Raw genomic sequence first — 21,945 nt, 5'->3', positions numbered from 1 at the left:
CTGGAAATAGGATTATTTGAATAAACCTGATTTCAGATTAATTGTTATTTTTACAATTAAGAGGCAAAATTTGAAATAATTTAGATGCTTCTTGACTCTGATTGAAAATTGTAGTCGCGTAAATAACAGCAAGTAATTGTTATGAAAAAAGTCTTTTTACTGGGTAGAGGATACTACAGCTGATGACAATTAATCAAATTTGGTGCTGTTTAAAAAGGCTTCAATCATAAACAGCGCAGCTGCTGGTCGGTATTCGGGTACAGTGTGACCTGAGCCTCTAATGGTTGCATAGGCAAATCCGTCGTAGTGCTTAACAAAACCAGCGACTTGGCCATTAACGTACCAGGCTTCGTAAGAACCGATTTGTTGAAAACCAAGTTGATCTGAGAACCATTCATCACCCAAGAAGTCACAAACCATATCAGTGTCACCATTGTAAATGAGACCTCGTTTACCTGCCCTGATTGAGGCGGCGACTTGTGTCTTCAAGCTTGGATTCTGCATGGTATAATTTGACGAAACAACTGTTGAACAATCAACCCAATCAGGTGCAGCCGAAGGGATATTGAGTGCTTGTCGTACATCGGTTCGACCCAAATAACGGATTAAAATGGCATCATCAACACATGGTATGGTTTGAGTAATAGGATCGTCCTCAACTTCCAGTGTTTCACTTTGTTTCAATGTTTTCCTGATCAAAGACCAGCCCAATTTGCGTCGGTTGCTTCTGTGTTTTCTGGTAACCAATGTGTCAACAGCCAATGAACTTGCCGTTGTCCTACAATCTTCATAAATGGAGTATGGGTTAAGATTGATACTGTTGATGAAATTACTGGCAATAGCAACAGCTTTGCTACATTTGTAATCAGTGGTTTGAACAAAGTCACAATTTTCTGGTGATTCATCGCCATTGTTACAACATGATGTGATAATTTTGCGCCACATGGATGAATCGATAAGTCCATGGTGATAGGCAAACCTAATAGCAGAATTACCAAGTAAAACTCGATCCAAATAACCATTACCAATAGCAAAACCTTTATAGTTTATACTTGGTTCCTCGAGAAGACGGACAGATAACGTAGGAATGTAAACACCAGCATAAGATTCACCGGTCAAGTAGAAATCGTGATTCTTGTATTCAGGAAATTTTACAAACCAGGATTTTAAGGCAAGCAAGTTGTTGGCTGAAGTTGAATCATCATCATGTGTATAGTTTCCAGAGTCAGAGTAAGAATAGCCAACACCCGCTGGTGATTCAAGAAAAATCATGTTGGCCACTTTGTTCCATGAGTATTGATTTTCAGTTAATTGGGTTCCATTAACACGGAATGGTCCTTGTTCCGTGAAAAATCCAAGCAGGGAACTACATCCAGGTCCACCATTGAGCCAAAGAAGCAACGGGTCATTGGCTGGATCATTTTGACTCTCAACAAAAATGTAATGCAAATGAGTGCCTGGCTCTCCATCAAGATATCCAGAGAAAGCGTTAAATTTAATTTCACCACTTAATCCTGGTAATTTGGTTACACGGTCAGCTTCAAAAGCTTCATCTGAAAGTGCTATGAGGCACGTTAAAATCAGACTAGGAATTAGCATGATTAAAGCACAAATCAAAGCTCGATTGGAATCAATTGAACTGGCTAGTTTTAACACACAAGAAGAGCAATAAGTTTATGATAAATGTCAACAAAGCTATGATTTGTTATCATTTTTTTTCATTATTATAAGCTACTTTCCAACTTATTCCCATTTTCAATTAGATTCCTAATCTTATCTTCACTTAAAGATTAATTATCCAAACCATAAACCATTGAAAATCAAACTTCAACTCTACAACGATTTTCTTCCGCAATTATCGTGCTGCCATCTACGGTAGATTATGAGAAAATTATTGATAAACAATAACAGAAACTAATTTTTTTGATTATTTTATAATTATTTTAAACTGTTTTCAATATTATTTGCTTGTGATTTAAACCGAAAGGTAAGTTGTTAAAACATATTGTGCTTCTTTATGACTGTACTAATGGTAATACTTTCCCCAAAATATAGATTCATAACACTTTCTCTCACTAAACTCGTATTAAGTGCACGTGCTAAATGAAGTGGTCAATGAGCAATAACAAGTTGAACAAATATAAATTGTAAGACAAAATCATCTTCAGCTTTCAGCCTTCAACAAGGATGCCCAAACTGACGCTGCAATATTCAAGAAACTGATTGATGGGTTTAAAAGCTTGTCATCATCAAGAGACTACATTACAGAGATTACATGGGTAGAGAGACATAACAAAGAGGATTATTTTACGCTTATACTCGTGAAGAGAAAAAATCAAATCAAAACATGCAAATTGTCATCAATCTAACATGTAAACTGTTGATTCCTTTCCAAGACAAAATATTTGAAATGTTTTATAATCATTTAGCCCACACAAAATATCCCTCTCTCTGTTCATCTTTTACATGACTGAATCATTGTATTTAAATTGCCAATGGTGTGATGTCTCAAGCAATCACTTGACATCCTTATCTGGGTTGAATTACTCAAGCTCTAATACATGTAAACGTTGAGTAAACCTCAACCAACTCTTTCTCAGCGACAATTTAATTTTACAAATTATACGATTAATGAACATTTGTGACAGTTTTAAATTCTTGTTTAGGTTAAAAGGCATTTACAATGATTGAGAAGCTATCTCAATATCGTTTTCATCAAAGAGTAATACAACTCAGCATAGAGTAATTATTTACTCATCGGGTTTCATTATTTCCATTATCATTTATTTTTGTTCATTTAGATGGAAATCAATTTGATCAATACTCAATAGATACTTGAAATCAGCTGAGAAATTTTGATTTCTGAGAACTGATTGTGAACAAACTCATTGTTTGGTTACAAAATTATTGTGAAAAACATAGTTTGTTAATATCTCAATCATGTATTATTAAACCATGTGATACAGTTGATTACTGTCATAATAATATCATAATGTTTAATAGAAAAAGAAGGAAAATTTTTAATCAAAGTTTGCTTATGAGGATGGTCATGGTGAAGTCGCTGTTGATGATGATACTGAATAGTCAGTGGCAATGAAATTGTATAATTTTGTTCACTTTTCCTTGGTGATTGGTTTGAAATCATGAGTTTAATGGGATAAGATTTTGGCCCCTTGATTTGGATGAGATTTCATTTTCATTATTTGCCTCAATTTTATCATCAAATTCATTTATATCCGCACATTTCAGTGTTATCCAAATGGCTTCACGGATTCTTGGATTCGTTAGGAAATAGATCATTGGATTAAAAATGGTCGATGTTTTGGCCATTAAGGGTGGAAGTAAGCTGAACCAAGTGGGGACATCAGATGGATCGCCAAACACAACATAAAGACATAATAATGCATATGGAGTCCAGGCTAACAGGAATGCGATGTTAATTACTGTAGTCATCTGTAATTAATTTGGGAAAAGAAATAAAAACAAGACAACAAATCTAATTATCACTCGTCTCATTAATACAAATAATGACCCTGTTTATCAACTGGAGATCACTAATTTATCTTGTAAACATTATTAAATTATTTAAAGCTTAATTTGTCAGCAATTATAAATGAGTTAACTTCAGCTAACTGAATTTAGCTTATTGTTTAACAGTTAAGTTTGGCGCTTCTATTGATAAATTTAAGAGTTTAACTTGATTGGCTCATCAGATTTAACCCTTACTCATCTGGTTTGTTTGTAACCTAACCTAGGCTTAACAGTTAATTTAAGTTTTTTGTTTAACCTGTGAATCTTTCTTGTTTTGTTTAATTATAAATTTTGTTTAATTGTGCGACTTACAAATGTTATATTTTTCTGGTTTGTCCAATAATCACCTAGAGAATTGGTCCAACAAATTTGGGGATCTTTAGATTTTATCCTTCGGCGGACCGATCGGTATGAGAAAAAGATTATCGTGAAAGGCAAAAAGTAACCAAAAATGGCATATATTATGATAAAAGATTTATATGATAAATCATTGTGTCGCCAGTCGATTGTACAGCTGGTTAGTAATGGTTCCAAGGCGTACTGAGCCCAACCAAGCATCGGCATTAAAGCCCAAAACAACGCATAAAACCAGATGGACAATAAAACAGCAGTTAAATTATAAGGCGATGAGTCAATGCGTGGGTTATCTGGTTGAAATTGGTAGATTAAAGTAAAGGAAACAAGAAGGATCAATACCAACAATCAAACAGTATTGGATTACTTAATTTTCCAGTTAATTAACTGAACTAATTTACACTGTTCATCAGTTACCTGACCAACCTTCACAACAATTACAAATGATTTGGATTAGAGATGGCATAGAGACAAAATTGGAATGATTGACTGGAATTCAAGATGAAATATCCCTAAGCTTTCCATTCTAGACATTGGTGCATAATAGTAAAGCAAGATTATGATAATCGTCTAAATAAATCCAGTTAACGAAGATTAATTACGAGATGCGTTATCCATCAAGACAAGATGAGAATAATGACCGCTTGTTGCTTCTGAAAAGCAGTTTCAATGAACTGATACATGGTTATCAATTGTTTAATACGATATTTAAGTATTATTTGAATAGAACTAAGTGATTTTACTTAACACTTGGATGAAATCTATTTTCAATCTTGCTAAGGATAACCAAAAATGCAACTTCATCGTCAAAATTAAAGAAATGGAAAAATGGAAAAATTAATTTCCAAAAGAATGGTTCAACAATTTGAAAGTGATTACAAGATTACTTTTTAAACTGTACCGTAACAAGAATTTTGGTTTCTCAGGTAATCACAAGACTTTAGGAATCAATTTATTGGTTTCTAAATTTATAAGATTAAATTTCGGTTGTTGGTCTTTGCTCTTTATTTACTTTTTTTCATTACATTTTGTCAACATTTAGCTGGCAAAATTAGATTCCAGTTGATTGTAGATCTGATTTTTCTGGTTCCCTTGTAGATATAATTATTATAAAAATAATAACAATCCTTTTAACCGTGAGACTCTTTTTCTGCTCTTTAAATTATAAAATACAAAATTTGATCCCAAGTCAGTTTGTAAGCTTCTTTACAGGTTTAAAGATTAATCGACTGCACAACTGAAATACTGATTGCTGTGGAAATGTCTTAAAAATGTTTGTAATTGAAATCAACTAAAATAACCTAAATAATTTATTAATAGACGATTCATCTTTAAATCACAGAATATATTTCAATTTTCAACAATCTAATCAAATTACAATTGAGGTAAGCGTCAAGATAAACAATTTCCCATGCATCAAAGGTAATACGTCACTAATGTCTAAATTTGAAGACAGTATAACATCAATATAACATGTAACATCAGACAAGAATTGATCACAATAACATTTGGAAAGATTTTCATCGTTATAAATCTTGAATTAAACCAGAACTATTGCATATAAACACTTGGAATCAAGCCTTAATGGACTGTCTAACAAAAGTCTTTTGTAAGTCTAAAACCAAAAGTATTAATATAAATTACTAACGAGTAATGTCAAAACTAAACTCATGCTTTTTTAAAGCTTTGAAACATTAATTTAGTCTCTCCGATAATATGCAGAAATCCATGACAATTGAAAGTGAAGTCTAGTCAATTAATTAGAAGTGAATTACTCAGGAATCCAAAAACATTAAGAATAAAACTGATTTTTTTAAGCTTCATAATCTGTTTGTCCTTTGACCACAATAATTTTTTTGATTATCAATGAAAAAGACACTAGTTTTGAAACAAAAACAGCTATTAGCATTGTCAAGTTCAGTTTATCAACATTGAGGGTGAAATTTCCACAAAAATAACATAAAATTGAAGTAAAAAATTGATGAAATTGAAAAAAATGTAACCCGAACAATTAAAAAAGCAACCAGAATAAAAATGTAAACAAAAGTCCAGTGTGCTTAACCAGCGCCTTCTAGTGCCTAGATTAGCCACCAAGTCTGAAACTTGTGAATTAAATTGAAATTAAAGTATTTTTTATGATCGATTGTCGATGAAGTGGAAAGAAACAGATGAACATAAGTGAATCCTAGCTACAATTGAAGCTGATTGATGACACTTTTGTATAAGAATAACAAAATAAAAATGAATCAATGTCAATGGTAACCAGTTTATGAAAATTAACTTGCGAAATTTGATTGTTATGCAAAAAAGTATAGTTAAATGTGCAAGATTGATGACAGTTGATGGTGAATGACAATTGTTTGATCATTAATTTTGCCAATGATTTGGGTGAAGATAGTGAATCTCAATGGTCCTTGACATTTCATTATTATCTTATTATCATCATGGATGGTTATTGTTGCTATAATTATCAAACAATATCATTACAATTGGTTTACCCTAATGAAAATAAGGTAACAACAATAGACTAACAATAATATAGATGAGATTGCGTACCTTATAAAATTAGCAATAACAAAGTTTGTTGTAAAGCAAGATAAATTGAAATTTGTGATTAAGCTGCAACAGTTAAGGTTTCCTCAATTACGTTTTACATGAATAGATGAAGGTGATGAGGATGAGGTTGGGAATGATGAACAAGTTAAACTGATAAACCCATTGAAGAAGGTAAAAGTTAAAAGAGATTATAATGGAAACTAGAAACAGTTGAACTAAAAGGTTTTCAGTTGCATTACCTGTAACATTGTCTATTCAACTTTATATCAAATCTCTTCTCATTAAACATTTCATTAACGACAACCTTGACTCATAACCTTTTTACATACAATTTGACAAAACATTTCAGTTTTCATGTGTTTACCTATCAACAATGTTAAAAGGTAAATCTATGTTATTGACCTTCATTTCACTTTATTTTTCCTCCTTTTTTCATCTTCTTTTTGCTCTTGATTCAATCAATTTCTCGTTCTACCTTCTTTTAAGTACTTTACTCAATGATGATCAGGATAAGAGTGATCAGAAAGTGCAAGTAACTGTAAAATTTTACAGAATGGAACCCAATTAAAAGTGAAGTTATCTGGGTAAAAAAATGAATCAAGAATCTGGTTAAGCTTTAACCCAATAGGTATTTGATACTGATTTTTTTTTGTTTTCCCTTTTTCTGGTTGTCTGATTTTTATTTGCAGATTCAGGTCTCATCGAGTACATTTTAAACAATTAAAGAAGATGTTCAAGATTATATTTCAAATGATATCAAATTTTCATTTAACAATTTTATCCCTTCAACCAAATTAATTGAAAAGAGAGCCAAAAATTTGAGAGGGAAAATTGTTAACTAGAGCAAATTTTGCCTTTACGTAACCAAGGAAGCCATTTTTGTCTTTCATTTTACCAATTTACTTTTTTTTTGTTTCAATTTTTAATTTTGCCAATCTTTTGTAATTATTGCTACAATGTAAATTAATTTTGTTAATCAACTTGTCATCCGTCTATGTTTAATTAATTAGTCAACTTACTTAAACTTATCCTGCAAATTTTGTGATAACGGTCAAGAGCAAGAAATGTTAAGGTTCCAATGTGAGCTGATCCAAAGAAGAATCCAAAAAAGGCATACCATTGACATCCTTTTGTTCCGTACAACCATCTGAAGGTAAATTAATTTATTTAATTAGTTTCTTTTTGTCTTATTTCAGTCTTTTTTTTCTTCTTCTTTTGTCTCTTTTACAGTATTATAAGGTGTATACATGTTTTAATAGTTTATGGTTAAGTTAATTACCTTCCGGCAAAATTGGATGACGATGAAAAGGGATTACCAAATGTAACAATGCCCAAATCAGCCAATGCAAGATTTGCTAATAAAATTGCTGTGTCCGATGTTTTTGATCGAAATCGATAAAACATGCATAATAATATTATATTGGAAATACTGCTGATTATTCCTGAAGAGTACATCAAATGATAATAGTCATCACAATGGTAATTGTTTGGGTTAGTGATAAAACGAAACAAAATGTGTTAATAGAGTTAATAATTAATGATTGGATTAAAAGCTTATTTCCAGACATTATTGGATTAATCAACAAGTGGTCAGTTTGAAACTCTTTAAACAACATTTAACCAATTTACCAGTGCATAAAGATATGAATACAAAGCAGATTTGATAGCATTTCGTCAGCTGATTCCAAGAAATGAAACACAATTCTTTGGATCAACACAACTGTTATGTCGCCGTGATCTTTTGAATTAATGCATCAAAAATAATTTATACTCAAATGCAAATTAAATTAGCCAATTTTGCACAAAAAACTGTCTGCTTGATTTTAATTTAATCAATAGGAGCAGGTCAAAATCAAACTTGACTTATATTTGAATTTGAATATAGCAATGAATAATAATTTAGTTGCAATTTAGATCTTAATGTAACTCTTTTTTTCATCTAAAGTTTAATAAGAAGTTCAAGACAAATATCAGCTAATTTGCATGCTCATTGACACTGATTGAAGGTAAGGATAAATATTCAACCTTTTGCTAATTTGCATCAAGTTTATCGATAAATATAACCAATTTAATGATCCCAAGCTAATTGGCCTTACATCTTTCTTATATCTTTGTAGGACTAATTCAATCTGAAAATATCTATGGACAAGAAGCTCACGCAACCAATTTTGATAAGTCATAATCAACTCCAAGGAAATGCATCAATATTCAAAGACTTGTAATGAAAGCAAACCAAAAACAATTTTTTGTGTTTACTCATTAATTATTAATCAATGGCAACTCCTAATTTGCTACAAAAAAGAAACATTTAATTGTACAAGTTATCAATGGATATTTGACTAAAGAACGCATTACCAAATGAACCGATTATTGGGTAAAAATGTTATTCAAGTAACAAAAACTGGCGATGGATAGACAACCAGAAAACGAATCAATCTTAATTGCAATTGACTTACCTACGCTTGAAAGATAAATTCCAAGAAATGTTGTTAAATCAGGATTGGAACTGTTCATATTGGTGATTACTTTTAATCCAAAATGCTATTTGATTTGCAGTAAATGTTTAATTGTTGATGATTTTTCTTCTGGTTACAAGTTAAAGAAAGCGATGATTGTATAACCAACTAATCCAATTGTTTATTGCTACCTGAGATGGTGTTGATCAAATTATTATGGTCAAAGTATCAAGTATACACATTGAGATGGTATTTAGATGTTAATTATTTTGGTCCATTTGGTGGCACACACATTTAAACGTAATTCAAGTTTTTTGGTTGATGTAAAATCATTTAAAGTGAGTTGAAAGATGAAGACATGAATGATGTTGATTAAGCCGATGATTGCAATGATTGTGATGATCAAGATGATTATAATAAGTCTGATGATGAAGATAAACAAGATGATGATAGAAGTGTTCATTTTGTTTAGGAAACATTACTAGGGATTCAACCATTGAAGATGAAGATGATGATGGCAAGGGAAGCAAACAAGGTAAAATTGTGAACAACATTTCACTAATATTATTGTTCACCAATACAAAGGTAATGATGATGATGATTATTAATATGAACTTTTATCTTCTCGTCTTCCTTTCTCTCTTCCATAGTCTCTTCCTTAATCATAATCAAATGTATTATAGTTTAGTTAATCTTTTCCTGTGAAATGCAAAACAAAGTAAAAAAAAAGAGCTAAACTTATGTTTCATTCAAGTGATGCCAGTGAAAAGGTTTACAGAACTAAACAATCTTACATCAAAATGATTCTCTTTGCTATTTTCATCATAATCTTCAGTCTCTCTATTCAACTCCCTGCTTTGGTCTCCTTTTAGACTTCATCTTCCAGCTACTTCTATCTCTTCATTTTGTCTTCCTCTTTTTTACCTTTGCTTTTCGTCTTGTTCACTTTCCTTCAGCCATTTGCTACTCTCGTCTTCAGCAATAAAAGTAAATCGAAGCCATCAAAATGTTGATCTGATGCTTATTCAAGCGCTCTTTCCAGCTTTATCACCTTTAATCATTTACCAGAGATGAGTTAAGAAATGAAATCTTTTGTTTCTCCAACAGAAATATTCAATTGTTGTTAGACAAGCATTAAGATTAGTCAAACATTCACATTTCCTTGCAACATTTTGACATTTGTATGGAACGAGATGTTTACCTTCAACAACAGTCAACGACTCAACCACAATCTATTTGTTTTCAACAGTAAAATGTTAAACATGAAAATTAAACTGCATTTGACGAGAAACTGGATTTATTAATAAATGGTGCGATTGAAAATGATATCAACATTTAGCTTACAATGAATGTTCATCATTCTCGTATAATATTAGATACAGAAAATTAATTAATTGATGAATTACTAAATATAGATGAAAACATAATCAGTCTCTTGTGGTACAAGTATTAATATAATATGTAACAAAAATAAAGTGAAAAGCAAATAGTACGAGACGAAACAAAAAACTTTCTAAGAACACGCTCAGAGTGAATCTACTGATGAATCCCAGGATATTTAATCCACAGTAAGTACCGTTATCAGTGTCATGCAAATTATTTAAACCAATTCAACAAAATATGACAGGTCCGATAAGGTTCCCATGATTCAATAATACTTTAATGGGGTTTTAGGCCGGCTACTTTGGATTCACATTTCATTTCACTTTCGTTTCATGTTCTTGTCCAATCGCGTTCTCCTGGTGCGTTCATCAAATGGACCAATATTATCGGTAGGATGGCAATGAAGGTGATTACCCAGAATATCACTTGAAGCTGTTACATCCAAGAGTATCTGTAAATAAATAAAGATACAAATTTGGATTAGTGATCGTTAATTGTAATGACTTAATGCGATTTCAAGTTAGGAAATGACTTTCATAACTCTGAATGCAACCATGTTTTAGTCAGTAGTTCATCACCTCTATAACAGGACTGAAGGGTAACTTCTTAATCTTACACAATGTAAATAATTATACAATCTTGATCATCTGTAATAAACTCCAACAAAACATAATATTACAACATAATAAACAAATGTATGTGGTATACAAAGCAAAGCAATGTTATCGGTGTTGAATAGTTCATCAGCTTTCTGGTATTCATCAGTTATATACAACTGATCTGGATTTACAAATGCTAGACTTGGCTTCGAAATTATTGAAACTGTCCAAATTATAAGTTAAAAAAATTGAGTTTTGAATGGACAGTTTGGGTTAACTGACGCTGATATTTGCACCGACAAAGAGTAGCAAGCTGTGCTATAATATCAATCTACATTTAATTGAATGATCATACAGTTATTAGTTAATTATGTGTTGACAATTGATTATTCAACTTTAACAATTATTTTATCTGACCATCGATCAATAATGATACATGTAGCAAAAAAGCTCGTGAAGATTCAGATAGATTGTGCAAATGATAACTTCATGGATTGAAGTTGTGACTCAAAGAGTTTTCATTTTACTGGTTGACTTTTTGTTTTTTTTCAACTGATAATTGATTTATTTAATTCTAATAATCATTTGCCAACAATAAATTACTTATTCTTAATTTTGCCTGAATTATTGTCCACATTATTTTCATTCCTATTATTCTATGAGAATTCTTGGCAATACATATACACAGTTAGTATAACAGTAATAAAATTGGCAAGTCCGTGATGAATTTATCAATGTAAATCCGACGTTTATCATCATATGTTACATTGGTCACTTCAATCAGATGTATCACAAAGCATTTTAAATGTGTTAATCTATTACAGAATACTTACACAAAGAAAATAAATAAATTGTAATGAAATATCATCCTTGTGAACAATTTGGTTGAACCAGAAAAATCCAGAAGTCTGTTAACACAATGTCAAGCAATCCATATTTTGTGTTATTACAATGAATATTACATTGATCTCTAACTCGGTGATTGGCTCTTGCAATAGACTTAATTACAAACAGTCCTTTAAAGCCATTGATTTAATAAAGCAATTATCTTAAAACACAATTGAAACACAGTGAACAATTTAAAAAAGAAACTTGGTGAGGATAGCTCCAGATGCAATTTCTCAAGCAAAAGCTCTTAAAATAGACAAAACGTGTTCTTTAATCATCCGTTTGAGTTAATTAATCATTTTGTGTTCAAAGCAATTGAACAATCTATAAATATTAGGTAATGCCAGGCTTAATAATAATAATGATTGATCACAATGGTCATTGAAATTTACAATCAACTCATTCTTTTTTTATAACCAGCAACGACTTTGATATCTTTCCGAGAATCATTGAAACAGTTACTCAGTTTACCTGACATTCATCAATCAATAGATCAAAATATTTCTTTTCCGACTCGAATTTTATTAACTTGTAAATATAATTAAGATTAAGCCGAGCCATTTCAGTATAATTTTTAGAAACCTTATTTTGAATGAACACTTTTTCACCATGTTACATGACAACGTCTTTTTTTGAGACGTTTGACTTTATTAGATTTATTTTTAAGTGTAATGCAAGGCAAAATTTATATCGATTATGTTGTGTCAGTAAAAATGTCAATAGTGATTAAGTTATTCAATAATTTGTGTTAAAAGAAAGAGAATGAAGAAAAGCTCTAATGAACGGGTTAATTGGTATCCATTGATTATCGGTTGACAGATTTTTAACTATCTTATAATGAGACCAAAGATAATCAACTTTTCCTGAATTGTTTAAAGGTATGAAAGTGCTTTTCAATTTCAATTCAATTCAACCCTAACAAGTGTTCAGACCAACTCATCTTTTCTCACCTTATTCAGATTAACCGTTACTGGTTGCGACAATGTTTGGTAATAATCTATACTCGAAATACATCCGTCTCTGGTTTAACCCGAAACCAATCCTATTGTCAAACCTTATTCTGGTAAGCAAACCTTAATCTTATAAGCAATTGCTTGTATTCATTTGGTCATGAGATAATGGATAGACCCTGGAAATATGTACAAAGAACCCAAAAATTGTATAATCTTAAAGAAAGGAGATTCTGGTGACATTCATGTGAACAGTTTAGTAAAGATGATACCAGAATAGCAAGTCTAATGATTTGTACAGCAAACCATTTCCACTGGTTTACTCTGGATATCAATTTTATTATATTTTCCTGATGAAAAGGGTTATCTCTTATGTTTTTATACCCTACGGAGCAACAAATGGCCATGAAATGGACTAGGAAAAAGTGGATAACCCTAAAATTAATAAACTGGACGATCATTAAACAGAGTGTATTGACTGAGGAAACTGTAGACGTATTAAAAAACAAGACTTGTTAGTTTACCTCTCTCCTTGTTTGTCCTCTAAATGGTCAAGTTCACTTTTGTTACATCAAGAAAAGCTAACCATAATTATTACCAGAATTACATGATAAAGATTCTTGTATCAACATTTATTTGATACTATTTCAAGAGTTAAATCCAGTCCTTACACTATTAGGTAAGTGAGTTGTACCAACAAAAAAATATACTAATTATGGTTTTTCAACATTCTCATATTGATATACATCTTATCATGATATTGAATATGTTACTTCAATGTTTTCAATTACTCTTCAAATCACTTGAGATATTTACAAATTATTGTGGTCCATCGATGAGGTAAAGGTAAACACAAGCAATCTTAAATAATAGTGTTTGGACAAGCTCTGTTTATACACCATCTGATTCCTATTTGTAATTGCTGGATTATACTGTTTGATTATTATTATTGCTGGACAAATATCTTTTTATTTACCTCTACGATTAACGTTGGCTTAAAGGTTAACCAAAAAGGTGAATATCAATTTTGAATTGTATAATGAGAGTTTAGGAGGAAAAAAAGTCAAGAGAAAGTGAAGCAACAGTTTGGTCAACTTGCTTAAGGCTAAAATATAAGAGGTCAACATACAAGTCAGCTTTTGATTTAAACTTTTGCATCTTGATTCATCACTTGGCTCAGGTTTTTTGGTTAATTCATTAAGCAAAAATGAAATGAAAAAAGGCAACATTAACATGAAAAGTGACTTGAGCAGATTTTCAACTTTTACCTGAACCTTCAACTGAGTTGAAACTTTTTTGTATTCTCATCCTCATTCACGAGTTGCTCTATTTAATAAGCTAAGGAAAAATAAATGCCTGAACCAAATAGAAATGTTCAAATTTCGTTTAAAATGTATCTATTTTATTTACTTTGACGTCTGGTCAACTCTCAGCTAGATTTTAAGCAATAGAAATAGGTAGACAATTGTCAGAAAATATGGTTTGATCACAATTCTTAAAGGTTAACCAAATTGCTTATTCAACAATGAATAAATAAATTAATAGCAATTTGAGTTTTCTTGATAACATTGATAATATGAGATTGACACCCGAAACTTGATAATGGTGAAAATTAGAAGCGAAAAAAAGACAGGGTTAAATATTGTTCATCATTATTTTTACGATTGAAACAAATTGAGCATCGATATGGCGAACAATGAAATTGAATTGAGACAAAATTTGAATGGTAAAAATAATGGATGAATTGTATAATTGTATTGGAAATTGAAATTAATCAGTTTTGTTGTTGTTTCCAACAGCCTTTTTAGATGTCGATGAAACTGATGGTGATGATGTTGATGAAGCAGAAGAAGATCCGTAAGCTTTTTGATAAAATGATGCAAATAAGAAGAAGAAAAGTACAGCATGTAATGCCTCCAAATAGGCTAAAACTAATGGCCAATGACAATTAGGATTAACTATTGCATTAAATGCATGGAAAAAGGTTAATACAAATTGTACCATTTGAAGTTGAGTAATGTGTTTCTTCCACCAAAGATACTTTTTCATCTCTGGACCAGCACAAGCTAATGCATAATAAGCATACATAATTGCATGGATAAGGATATTAATTGTTGGTAAAAATCCTGAATAACCACCAGGATGGAATTTCAATCCAACAAATCCAACAATAGGCATAACACCATGGTGGAAAACGTGTAAAAATGATGCTTGATGGAAACGTTTTCTCAATACAAAGAAAATTGTATCACCAAAATCAACTATTTTGGTTAAAAAGTAAATATAACCAAGATAAACGGTTAAATTGTCCTTAAGGTTTGATGTATTTGGATCAACTGGACCACAATTCCAGGTTTCCTTGAACATATCGGTAACCCATAGAGCAACAAAGAAACCAACTCCATTGACACCAATTAGGAAACTATTATGGAGAAGCATTACTGAACGAAGATCAAATGGTTCACGTCCTTTCATCAATGCTGGACCCAATATACGGACAAAATACCAATACAAGAAGCTTATCAATATTACCTTCCATGGTCCACCATACATTAAGGGTAAACTTGAAACTCGAGGATCACCTTTCTCTTCCCAAAAATCATGAAAATAATAAAATGTTGTGTCCATAAATGATTTACTAGCATTAATTGTTGTCGCTGCGGTTGCCGTTGCACAAATCAACATATTGATTGGTTTATATTAAGCTTTTCCTCTTTTTTGTCAGTTATTGAGATTCACTTTCGCTTTTTGACCTTTTCCTTTGCTTGATTTATTGATCCTGGTTGCTGTCTTTTGTTGTTGTTTTTTATATCAGCAATTGTTATAGAGAGATTCACTTGATACCCGAAAAATTGAATCTAAATCACATTAAATAACAATTAAAAACAAGATTAGATAAATAAATAGTAAAATAATTTGATGTTATTTGCGTTATGTTAGATAATTCATATAATGATCAATATTGTTGACAGTTCACTTGTGAAGGTATAAAGTGGTAAACAAGGCAGAATAAGAATGGAATCGTTGAATGGTTAAAGAACAAGCGAAATCGAAAGCAAAATAACTATTAGCTTGACACTCAGTGACACGTTTAACAATAATGATCAATAAAATTGAATCAAGTAACCGAAGGGGGTTCTCTTCATCAGCTTGATTCTTACAATCATCAACATGATTTGGTGAAAAATGTTTCTTACTAACCAAAAAGGTGAGTTGATAAGTAAGCCCATTTCCATAAACGATAGCGTATTAATTTTGCGAACTTAAGACCTCCTCTTGAAGGCAACATTTTCCCCGTTTTTGCACCATCAGCCAAACAATTCTTGATTCCTCCTTTTCTGATTTAATTAAAATAAGTGAGATGATAAACAAGATGAAGATTCAGTGAAAAAAGGAGGAGACAAACAACGAATTAAATAGAGACCTGAAAATCAGGTTTGTCCTCTCAAAAGCAAATGTGTTTCAATCTTTCACCATTACCTTTCATAATCATCATTGTAATCATTTTCATTCAAAGGGATAACTCTTTGGGTATTTATAATCACTAATCCTATTCCATTCCATCTTAATTCATATCTTTTCTGTCACATCTATCAATCTCTGTCAACTACTTTTGATCCTTGTCTTCCACTTTCCTCAAAGTCTCAAAATTTTTGCTACTAATTCAAAATCATTTGTTTTTTTTCCTCAATCAAATTTGATTGAACAAAAAAAATGGTCAACTTAATAGTTGTAACTACCATCTTGTTACAATGATGATTATAATAGTAATAAAGCTCAACTGTTAACCATGTGAAATACAGATTGACTTCCCTGGTTGTCAGATACATTTAATTGTATATTGTTTTAATACCATTTTTACGTCCACTTTCACTTTCAACAATCAAGCATAATTTTACGTCGACATTGAAATTAAACCATTTGTATAAACTTGTTTTCATCTTTGCCGTCTTTTGCTCTTATGGACATCAACTTCATCGTTGACCTTCGTCATCTGATTAACAATACATGCTGACGTAGATTGACTCAAGCAAATTACAGTAATTATTACGGTAATAGATTTGGTTTTCATTAAAAAACTGGGTTCCATCATTGGAGTCAACGTTGATGTTAAAATTCATAGCCAATAAGTTGATTTTTGGGCTAAATTGTTGAGAAATAAAGCAAAGAAAAAACGAGAAAACGAATTAAAAAATAAATCAGAATGAACAACACTCATAGAAAAAAATACTCTTGTTTACCTTTAAGATTGGATGTTGCGATATTTTCAGGGGTAATTTTTTCAGTAATTTTCCAGTTTCTTATCATGAGGCCTGAAATGAATAAAAGAAATTAAATTTAGAAACAGAGAAATGAAATTAAACACAGAAATATAAATAACAAGGTAAAAGCAAATGTTACATAGGAAATGTTCACGGTTGCAGGTTTTGACTCTAGCTGTTATTGCAAACAATCACAATATGAGACTTGATTATCCAGAAGGCTAATTATTATTAATCATGACCATCATTTACTCTTCACACTGACTGCTGACGACTGCATTCAGATGTCAAGGTTGCTTTTCATTGTCTTCCATGACAAAACTGCCCATTTTTTTCACGTCAGACACTATTTAATAAACATTCATGGCAATCAAGATGATAAATGCCGAAAAGTGAAGGTTTAAATGTGAGAAATTGATTATCATTGAGAATTAACCTCAACTTTTACGCTTTTCTTTCAACCATTTCAAAAGTCTGTTGCACTTTCACTCAACACACAACTCTAATTGTTTTCATCAACACCAATCAACTAATTGTACCCAGCTAAATCTATGCAATTGTTAAACCAGGTTACAACCAAGTCCTCCATTGACAAGCAACTCACCTCTTGTTACATAGACTTCAATCTAGTTTCATAGTTGTAGCTAATTGAACTTTAAATTGTTTATTAATTTGATTCAATTTAACTTTCTCTTTTGTCCACCTTCACCATCATCACCATCATCACCATCATCACTATCATCACTATTATCATCTTCTTCACCTTATTTTTTTTGTTCTTTCCTTGTAATTCCACCAACACAACATAATACAAACACAAATCTTACACGCATTTTTTTCCTCCTAAACAATAAGTAATTTACTGAATTAACATGTAACAACATTAATTTCAACTAAAGGATAAAAATTGACGGAAATATTTGACCTTAACTTGATTTTGAGTTTCCCTTTAACCGGTCGCTCGAAAAAATGGTTGGCCTACAAAAAGAAAGAGAGACAAAAAAGAAAGGTAAATTTACTTCGGAACATTCCCCAGTCAAACTTGATTGCAATAAACAACAACAGCACTAACAACAGTTAATAAACAATCATTTTCCCTCTCACTCAGTGTTCAATATCAAGTGTGGCAAAGTTTAAAGATGAAACAGTAATGAGTGACCTCAATCTATATTGATTTCACCATGAAAACTTGACCCTAAGGTGCAATATAAACATTCACATTTAGTGTTATCCATAAGAAACTGTCCATCATAAGGATACTTAGCTAGCAATTAGTGGTTTTCATATGTCTAATGATGTATGAAAACAAAAGTACTTTATAATAGGTTTTCAATACAATTTGAGGTGAAAAGTATAGCAGTAATAATCAGAATCAGTGATTCAATTGATTCAGTAGAGAGGTTAAATTAGTAGCTCTTTGGCTGTAAAATTTAAATTACAATTATTGTATTATTGTATTGAAAGTGAAAGAGGTTAATAAGAAAGTATCAATAATTTCATTATCAATTGATTACAATCGGAAAATTTGATGGAATAATTAGTGAAACAAGTTTAAGATTGAAATAAGCAAATCCTAATTGTTAATGTAAAATAAGAAACGGTAATTCTTTTTCCCTTTCCTCTTGGAATTTAACTTTTCATCAATTAGATTATCGATTAATCAAATATTCAATTACGATTCAGTAGCGATCAAATGACGGTCAAATGTTTCATCTTGATATGGCAAAAGTACAGTGAGAAGGTTGATCAACACAGTTGGAGTACCAGTAAATTGATTAGTGTAAAGTTCAAATTAAATGCTAACCTCAGGATAAGCCAAATATTAATAACCATGATGAAATGACGATGACTTGGTCAGTATTGAAATCGGTGTTAACATGATACTGTTTATCTGGTAATGGTCCAAGTCGAGAGAGCTTGAATCAAGCCATTTTTAAGGTAATTCAATGTGATTTGCATTCCGGAGTTTCACCAAATATTAACCTTCATTCCGATGATTTGTGCGATTCGATGTTTTGATCTCTCGTCTTGTCAGCCTAGGGAAGACAGAAAGGAAAAAGTAACAAAAAATAATTATTCAGATCTTCTTATCAAGGCCAGAATTAGCAGGAAGGTGAGTAATAAAGTCGAGTCTAATCAAATGGTCAATGGCAGAAAGATTGAATATTTTCCTTCAAGTGATTTTATCGGTCAACAATTTGAGTATCCACTTAGCTGAATCGAAAGCCAAACACATGAAACAAATGTCTTTCTCTGTCTCCAATCATGTCACCATATCAGCCATAAAATCATAACTTCAATCTTAATTCAGTCGACTCTTGTTTCTTTTGATTAACAATTGTTTTCGGATACAATCAATATTCCCAGATCATTACCTAATGAACGTCCTTCTCAGTTGACGGTGATTTTGTGATATAATTTAACCATTTCATTTGACCAGGTTGTAGATTGTAAGTGATTCCTAAACCTTGATAGTAACCTTGATTGAGTCTTGTTCATTCTAAAATTAAAAGAGAAGAAAATGAGAAATATTAATTCTGGCTTCATTGGTTACATGCAATCATTTAATAAAACAAATTTCAAGGTAATGAATAACAATTTAATTTGCTGATTATATCATTGATGTTGGATAAATTTGAACTTGTGTTTTTCAGTGAAAACAGGATAAAGTTGATTCCAGTTTAATTGGGAAAATTAGACAAAAGAAAATTACCTTTTCTTACTTGTTGCATGTTTGGTAGATCACACAATTCAATTGGTGCTGTCTGACTTGGTCAATGTGTGATAATATTTAAGATGAAATAAAATAATTTAGGATATGTTTCGCCGGTTCGATTGAGCTAGATGTGAGAAAGGAACAGAAAAAAAGGAATAAATGAGAAATTAGCAAAAATCGAAAGTACAGCATGACAAGAAATAAGGTAACATTAGAGGTTAAATCGGAATCTGATCAAGAAAGATTAAATCTTTTCATTAATAATTAATTATACAGTTGAACAAGTGAAGGTCATGGCTCATATTTTTGTATTTATATTTGCTATTTATCCTTTTACCTTTGATTGCGGACGATTTGAATGATTATACTGGTTGAAAATAGAGAGTATGAAAGGTTATCCTGAATGATGTTATCATGAAGGTTAATGTTGATTCCATCAGCTTGAGAAACGTTTGGTAATGATAGATTTTGAATACTTTCAGTAATTACCACCGATCTTCTGGTCATCTCAATCAGAGTTAACTTGATAACCAGTCTTTGAATGTCCAACAGTCAACCATAAATACACTGTAAAACACAATGAAAATAGGAGAAAAATTTAGTGGATTGAATCAGGTTAAGTTCAGGTTAATCATTAGTTTTCGAGTTATTGACTGCAAACATTAGCGAACATAGCAATTGATTATCAAAATATTACCTTTTATAATTCACTCGTAGACCAATTTATTTTTTAATAAACTATTAAAACAATAAACAACCTCAACATGAATTAATACTCATTCAACTGCAACTGCAGGTCAATGCTTAAATCAGACCAAATCCAAGATTTGATTGTTTTCCGAGTAACTGTGAAAATTTTCCATTCCATCCTGAAGGTTGAATAATATCTAGTATGCCAGGGTCAAATACACATGGGATCGAAGAAAAAATAATAAAAAGAAGATCGGATTAGTTAAAGTTGATTGAGAATAATATCGCATAAAGAGCATTTATTTACCGTTTAGTTGAGTGAGTTGAGGTGCCTTTCAGGATTGGTATCAGATGAGATGTCTATTGATGGCATCAATGGCTTCGAGTTCAACATACATTAAGCTGATTATTCAAAATCAAATAGAGCACAATTTAATGATACTGGTCACGCATATAATTAAACCGGTTAATTATACATTTAAAAGATGCTTTCGTCAAAACCAAGGAATCACTGTCCTAGGGAAATACCCGATCCATGAACAGATCAACCTTGGGATCTAGTATTATGAGTACTACTTGGTGTGAAAACCAAAATAATTCAACTGATCATTAAAGAAGATTGTTGTTGTTTATCACATAATGAAATTATGAAATTCAAAAACCCGAACACTAATAGAAAAAATCAATTGGTAAACAAAAATAAATAGTCAACGAGAAAAAACGAGCAAACTACTTTATTGTAAAATCATTTCTGGAACATAGACTTGAGTATTTCAATTTTTCGACTAGAAAAGATATGAAATTAACTCTTAAATCGGAAAAATTTATAATTCAAATTTAATTTTGGGTTAATTTCAGTAATTTTGAAACAAACATTCACTAACAATTGTAAAAATCAAAAGCAATAAATGCGGACAAAATAACATCTTGTATTTCGCGCTTTGCCTTTCTCAGCTGATTCATCGAATTTTTAGCCAGACAATCTTTTTTAAGGATTCCTTTGCTATTTTAAGTCTTGCCTTTTGATATTGAATTTCAGTTTAATTTGATAGTGGTTTTCGCTAATTGGATTTTTATAATAGCTTTTAAATTACAAATGTCATCATTAATTCAATGTAATCTATTTTTATCTGTTTAATGCTCAACCTTTGAATGAAAGAGTGTACCGTTTTAGCTTGTGAATACTTACCTAATCATTTATTGTCAATGTATCATGATTACAGTTTCAAAGTACATCATTCAATGAACTATTTTAAGTGGACAATCCTTTTGCTGGAAAGTCAATAATTATTATTGAAAAACGATCAACGAATCCAAAGCAATTATAATGGTTAATAATTACAATTTAATCATTTAATAGACATGAAAAGACAGTTCAACTAATCAATTATCCAGACTATTGAAATATGCTTTTGATTTAAGTATAGCAAATTTGGCATACTTAATCGAAGTTAATCTGATCGAATCCAATTTACCGACAGTTTAAAGAGATCCAATTGGATTAAATTGAAACAACTGACACCTGTGATAATATCCATATGACAAGAGGTTTTCAAGTAA

The 21,945-nt window shown here is 31.2% G+C and overlaps 2 protein-coding genes, 1 long non-coding RNA gene and 1 pseudogene across 10 annotated transcripts; all 4 read right to left on the bottom strand.

Moving 5' to 3' along the window:
- Nucleotides 1-136: 136 nt before the first annotated feature.
- LOC107359718 (lysosomal protective protein pseudogene) lies at nucleotides 137-1,689 on the bottom strand (annotated as a pseudogene). The gene has a single exon (XR_001568146.3). The product of XR_001568146.3 is annotated as a lysosomal protective protein pseudogene (transcript).
- Nucleotides 1,690-2,762: 1,073 nt separating this feature from the next.
- On the bottom strand, nucleotides 2,763-8,006 carry LOC107359720 (visual pigment-like receptor peropsin). Its single transcript, XM_089267703.1, has 5 exons — nucleotides 7,721-8,006; nucleotides 7,461-7,588; nucleotides 6,860-6,867; nucleotides 3,844-4,161; nucleotides 2,763-3,453 (listed from the first exon to the last, which is right to left on the bottom strand). Exons 1-5 carry the CDS (start codon nucleotides 7,894-7,896, stop codon nucleotides 3,142-3,144), a joined length of 942 nt encoding a protein of 313 aa, XP_089123829.1. The 5' UTR covers nucleotides 7,897-8,006; the 3' UTR covers nucleotides 2,763-3,141.
- A 2,170-nt stretch (nucleotides 8,007-10,176) lies between these two features.
- LOC149093849 (uncharacterized) lies at nucleotides 10,177-12,000 on the bottom strand. Its single transcript, XR_016198761.1, has 2 exons — nucleotides 11,713-12,000; nucleotides 10,177-10,731 (listed from the first exon to the last, which is right to left on the bottom strand). It is a non-coding gene; the product is annotated as an uncharacterized LOC149093849 (long non-coding RNA).
- A 2,097-nt stretch (nucleotides 12,001-14,097) lies between these two features.
- Nucleotides 14,098-21,299, bottom strand: LOC107359721 (very long chain fatty acid elongase 7). 7 transcript variants are annotated; one of them, XM_089267698.1, is made up of 12 exons: nucleotides 20,693-21,290; nucleotides 20,393-20,582; nucleotides 20,033-20,262; nucleotides 19,693-19,819; nucleotides 19,355-19,479; nucleotides 18,784-19,015; nucleotides 17,905-17,957; nucleotides 16,959-17,030; nucleotides 16,571-16,860; nucleotides 16,142-16,197; nucleotides 15,919-16,055; nucleotides 14,098-15,575 (listed from the first exon to the last, which is right to left on the bottom strand). In XM_089267698.1, exon 12 carries the CDS (start codon nucleotides 15,400-15,402, stop codon nucleotides 14,488-14,490), a length of 915 nt encoding a protein of 304 aa, XP_089123824.1. In that variant the 5' UTR covers nucleotides 15,403-15,575; nucleotides 15,919-16,055; nucleotides 16,142-16,197; nucleotides 16,571-16,860; nucleotides 16,959-17,030; nucleotides 17,905-17,957; nucleotides 18,784-19,015; nucleotides 19,355-19,479; nucleotides 19,693-19,819; nucleotides 20,033-20,262; nucleotides 20,393-20,582; nucleotides 20,693-21,290; the 3' UTR covers nucleotides 14,098-14,487. The 7 variants fall into 7 exon arrangements, with proteins under 7 accessions (XP_089123824.1, XP_015781743.2, XP_089123825.1 ...); XM_015926257.3 differs by lacking the exon at nucleotides 16,142-16,197; XM_089267699.1 differs by lacking the exon at nucleotides 16,142-16,197 and having other exon boundaries at nucleotides 15,919-16,050.
- Between the last annotated feature and the right edge of the window lie 646 nt (nucleotides 21,300-21,945).

The sequence above is a fragment of the Tetranychus urticae genome, chromosome 2 (genome assembly GCF_039701765.1).
Source record: "Tetranychus urticae isolate SD_2017Ah chromosome 2, NJAU_TeUrti_SD_1.0, whole genome shotgun sequence".
Taxonomy (NCBI): Eukaryota; Metazoa; Arthropoda; class Arachnida; order Trombidiformes; family Tetranychidae; genus Tetranychus; species Tetranychus urticae.
This window is presented reverse-complemented; position numbering and strand designations above follow the sequence as displayed.